General features: G+C 40.2%; 1 protein-coding gene across 1 annotated transcript; it reads right to left on the reverse strand.

Annotated features, from left to right (window-relative positions):
• Window positions 1-840: 840 nt before the first annotated feature.
• On the reverse strand, window positions 841-4,119 carry barhl2 (BarH-like homeobox 2; the record flags this gene model as incomplete). Its single annotated transcript, XM_084066075.1, has 3 exons — window positions 841-1,144; window positions 2,154-2,382; window positions 3,546-4,119. The coding sequence occupies 3 exons, from the start codon at window positions 4,117-4,119 to the stop codon at window positions 841-843; spliced, it is 1,107 nt and encodes a 368-aa protein (XP_083922201.1).
• Between the last annotated feature and the right edge of the window lie 1,143 nt (window positions 4,120-5,262).

The raw sequence follows: 5,262 nt of genomic DNA on the forward strand, positions 1-5,262 counted from the left end.
CAGCTGCTAAGCCAAGGACACATTCCCAATAATAATAGCCAGGACGTCCCAACAGCATCCCGACGAACCCAAAGTATGAACTGCTTCATTTCAGCACCAACGACTGTTTGCTGTTAATTTTCGGTTTAGATTGAAACTGTTCTTCACTATACATATTTTACTCCTTTAGTCATTAAACTAGTTATTATGTAAAGCAATTTTAAACATTTAAAATAAAGTTGTCGTTACTTACAGCCTAATTATTATTCGGCTATTTGGTCAAATACATGAAAAGGAACAGTATTTGTTGCTTTAATTAAAGGACAGCGACATGTGAAATATGTTGATATTTCGGCTATAACTAAGTTAAAGGCTTGCGGAAATATAGCCCTGATCAATGTATGCTGTTGTTCAATGAGCTTTGCTTCTGTTAGATTGAATCCAATTGTGAGGATCCTCGTGTTACGTGTATCCAAAATAAAGTTTACAAATGACAATCCCATAGAAGTTTCAGATGTTTTTAGTATCATTCCTTCTTTATTCATTCTGTTCGTCTCCATCTAATAAACTTTATAAGTTTATTTGCTAGTTTAAGTGTATTTGTACAAAAGGACAAACAAACAGACAATCAGAACATGAACAGTCCTTTTTTCATGTCACGGCCTTAAATGTAGCTATAGTTCTGTATGGACCGGTTCGTTATAAAGGCCTATATTAAATACCTCCTTTTAAGTCTTGTAAAAATGTCTTTAAGTGTCTTTTCGAGAAGTCCTGCCCCATGGTTCGACGCAGTTACTCACATCACATGTGCTCAAAGTGTTTTTTTCTGATCATCGTCTTTTTTGCGGGGTTATGATGCTATTATCGCGGGCCGGCCATAGGGTTACCCAGTGGGTTTAATGCCGGTTGCCCCCCCGGCCCAAGGCCATGGATGAGTACCCTGGGGACAAGAGGCCTCTGGAGACTAGGATGTGGCGCTTGTGGAGTCCGGTACATACTGCTGTACATTGCTGCGGCCGCGGCGGCTGCCGTCGTGCTGTCCATGGTGCCCAGCAGGCTCGGGTGGTAGAAATATGGCGACGGGAACATTCTCTGTAAGGCCGAGTAATTCCCGGCTTCTGCCAGTAGCTCCAATCCGACCGCGGTCTGTCGCTTCCACTTCGTTCTGAAACCAGATCAAAATACAACAAATGAATTATTTAATCGGTTCGGGCAAACGCAAATTCCCCAAACGCTCCCCCACCCTAATTAGCAAGGCTATGGCCTAATTATCGGAAGCACAGATTTATGGTTAATGTTCAATTAAGCAAAAAAGATGAATAAGAAACATACACTGGTTAAACTACATTAGAGTTCGCCTTCATTAAATGTTGTACAAAATATAAACCTCTTTGGATTCTAAGAATAATTTAATTTAACCAAGGTTTAATTTAAAGCAGTCCTCTTTCTTCATTCCTTGGGTCCAGGCAATTATTTTAACAATGGATGCTCACAGAAATATATTATATACATGAACAATAATAGCATAATAATAACAATAACGCAACAATAATGATCTAGTCTGACAAAAACTAATTGTTGAATGGCCAGTTAATATCTAATTGAGTCCAGGGGGTTGAGGCTATCAGTGGGAACAGATATGACATTAGCCTAATTGTTTAACTCGTGGAAAATTCAATCAGCGATGCCCGGGACACAAAACATGTATATTAATTGATTAGGTAGCCTAATTATTTTTAGGCACCCAAAGCAAACAATGATCTCTTAATTTAGGCTTAATAGTTTAACTTTTCATAGTGAAATTGGCATATGCAGATATTGTTGGTAATTACACACCATAATTGAGTCATCGGTGATGCCCAACAGGCCTCAAATGCTTTCACATAAATATATAAAAACATAATTAACCGGCAAAGCATCTGTCATTTTAGATTTTTGCGTTGGCTATTCAAAAATAGCAGATCTACAAGCTCACTTGTAGATCTGCTATTTTTGAAAAATCCTGGCACAAAATATTTTTGAGGGGGTCCGCATCCAAAAACAAAAAAATAATAATTGGGGGGTCCTTGACATGAAAAAGTTTGAGAACCACCGTCTTAAATGAGTTTTTTTTAAAAATCCCCATAATGTGTAAAAAACATAAAATAAAAAAGGAGATAGACGTGTCGGCCTACCTTCTGTTCTGGTACCAGGTCTTGACCTGTGTGTCGGTCAGGTTGAGGGCTGCGGCCAGGTCCATGCGGTCCTGCACGCTGAGGTATTTCTGCCGCTCGAAGCTTCGTTCGAGCTGGTTGAGTTGGTGGTCAGAAAAGGCCGTCCGCGCTTTGCGGGGTTTTTTCGAGCGTCCTACAGGCGGACTGTCTCTGCTGCTGGAGATCTCTCGATCACCCTCTTCTGTAGTCCCTTAGTGGAAGGAACACACGCAGATCAGTATACTGTTTGCGTTCATTCGTGCAATTCATAATAATGGCTTATATAATATAGTTAGAACATGAGATAGATCAAGCACTAAACCAGGGGTCTTCAACGTTTTATCAGGCCATCGACCCCCTAGCTGAGAGAGAAGAAGCAGGGACCCCCTTTATATTGTATAAAATGGTGTTTCAGATTAAACTGTTTTTCTTTTGGTCTGCTATTTTTTCCCTCTACACCTATACCTCTTTGCAGCTGTGAGCTTGTAGATCTGCTATTTTTGGCCAATGTTCAACTCAGAAAAGGAATTCTATGTTCAAGTGGTTGATGTAAAAAAATATTTGGCGGACCCCCTATAGTAGTTCTGAGGACCCTATAGGTCCCGGACCCCCTGTTGAAGGCCCCTGCACTAAACAATGTTTATTGTTTCTCTGTTGTAAAAATCACAAGAAAATTGCATATTAAATTAATATCATATTATAAGGCATGATCCTACAGAATTAGAAAAAAATATATAGTGTCTTCGAAAATTGGCCTTTATAGTGCAATAAAGTGTGCTGGGGCACGTGTGTCGTAAAAGCAAACCAAGGGCAATAAAATAAATGTGGGCTGTATTTGTCACCTAAAGTTTTTTTTTTCCTCCAGATAACGGGAAATCGATATGTCAATCCATCTCTATTTGTAGCTGTTTTTCAGCGCGCCATGATCCCCCCTCTAGGTAGAACAATAATCTCTCTAATTGACCCACTAGGGAGGCCTGCGTGCGGGGAAAATCACCAGGCTTACATCTGTTTTCAGCTCTATTATGCTAATAAAAGAGATCTGAAATTAAGACAAAGGGCTATTATTATTATTATCACCGTTAATATTATTGTTATTGATATTATTATTAATAATAATATTATTAAATTGTTGTTTTTAAATTGTTGTTTGTTTTGGTATTTAAGCCATAGCCTAATTTTATTTCCGATATTTAAAAAATATACTCCCATATCATTTCTTATTTTAATCTGTAACAGGCCCATTTTGAAAACGTATCCACTTCCAAACATATATTTTACCACATCTACATTTTTATCTGGATACAAATATATGTTTAACCACTTCCATCCCTATATATCTGGATACAAAATATATTTAATTGAATCACTCACCCATGCCATTGCATTTCATTTCACTCTGAATGTCATCTCTTTTGTCCAATTTGCTTCTGTTCTCGTCTTGTTCCAACTTGGGCCTGAACCCGTCCGGAGCCGTGGCACTTTCTGGTTTCGGTGTGTGATGGGGCGAGGACACGCTAGTGCTGTACGGGGCACAGGCTGCCAGCGGTTTGCTGTCGCCCAAAATGTCTTTGATGAGAAACGAAGAGGTGGCAGTCCTCGGGGCACAGCCGGCCCCGGCTAGCGGTTGCTGCTGATGCTGAGGCGACAGTGGCAAACTTTGCGGCTGGTTGTTGTGGTGGTGATGGTGGTGATGATGCTGAAGGCTGTCTGGGACCAGATGCGGATCGGGGTGCTCCATGGTGACCGAGATGGGGGATGAGGGGGCCGTTCCCACAGTGTCTATCTCCGAGCATGATGGTGACGGGGTGGCCTGGCTCCTGATGAAATCCGCTGTCCTGCTGTCGCCGAGACGAAAGTCTCCGTTCATCAGCACGGGGTTGTTGCCAGAAGACGCGCTCGATAAAATAGTGTCTATTCCGAAATTTGACCCGCTGGATCCTTCCATATTATAGAAAGGAGTGATTTAGGTCTTCATAACATCATCGAGAAGCGCGTGTCTTCCTCCTTTCGCAACGATTTAAACTGTCCAGCTTAATGGAGAACAAGAAAACTCAACGCGTAAAAGTAAAACGAACAGTAGTTAAATTTAAAATAAAATCTTGTGGAAAGTAAACGAAATCCACGTTTGCAAACAGTGCAGGTCGCCTGGTGCTCCAAGATGCTGTGTTACATTCAGTGAAAATGAGCCAAAGCAAGTGAGTCAGTGTTAGTCCACGTCCTTTTGTTTTGGATATTGAACTTTGTGTTAAAGTTGAGGTGTAGAGAGATTCTCTGTGTTAAAGTTGAGGTGTAGAGAGATTCTCAGGGATAATAACTCCTCAACATCACGCTCCTCTTTGCTTGTAAACGTCCCAGTGTTGCTTCTACAATGACTTCCTATCCTGACGTCACGGCCCTACGGCGAGAGGGGGAATTAATATTTTCTCCTTTATCATAACACTCTCTCCCCCCGCTGTCATTGGCTGCAACGTGACGGCTCAGGCACCTCACCAATCAGGGAGTTGTTTCTTTATCTCCACAAATTCAAGCCACCCCATTGAAAGCATGTATAGCTCCTTTAAAACATGCATGTGCTTTAAGGCCATGCACTGACACCGGCTTTCATTAGAAATATTAAATGTAAATGATAAAGGCTATGTTTTTTGTTTTTTGTTTCTTTTTTTTGTGCGTGAGAATGAGGACTTTTGATAGAGGAAACTTCAGGAACAGTCAAATTAGTTCTACAGCTCGTCTTTAATTTATTTTTGAAAGATTTTACTTATCAAAACTATTGGCAAAACTGCAGTACCAGCAACATGGTAGGAAGAACTATGAGATTTGTATTTATTTATTATTAGTTTGTTTTTCTTATTCGCTACATCAATTTTGTTTTCTCCTACTGTGAATCTTCTATAGGTATGTTGCTATTTTTCGTTAAAATTCGAATCTGTGCATGATAGTTAAATGGGAGTTTTAACCGTGTTGCCATTTACTGCATCACATTTCCTGTTGTTTTCCCCCCCCCACGATTCTCATTCTAATTGTATTAATTTTCAAAACGCTTGTAAAGTGATGGTAATTCTGTAATATTGACAACCAGGTGCAATTA

The sequence above is a fragment of the Gymnoscopelus microlampas genome (genome assembly GCF_963454915.1).
Source record: "Gymnoscopelus microlampas genome assembly, chromosome: 9".
NCBI classification, from domain to species: domain Eukaryota; kingdom Metazoa; phylum Chordata; class Actinopteri; order Myctophiformes; family Myctophidae; genus Gymnoscopelus; species Gymnoscopelus microlampas.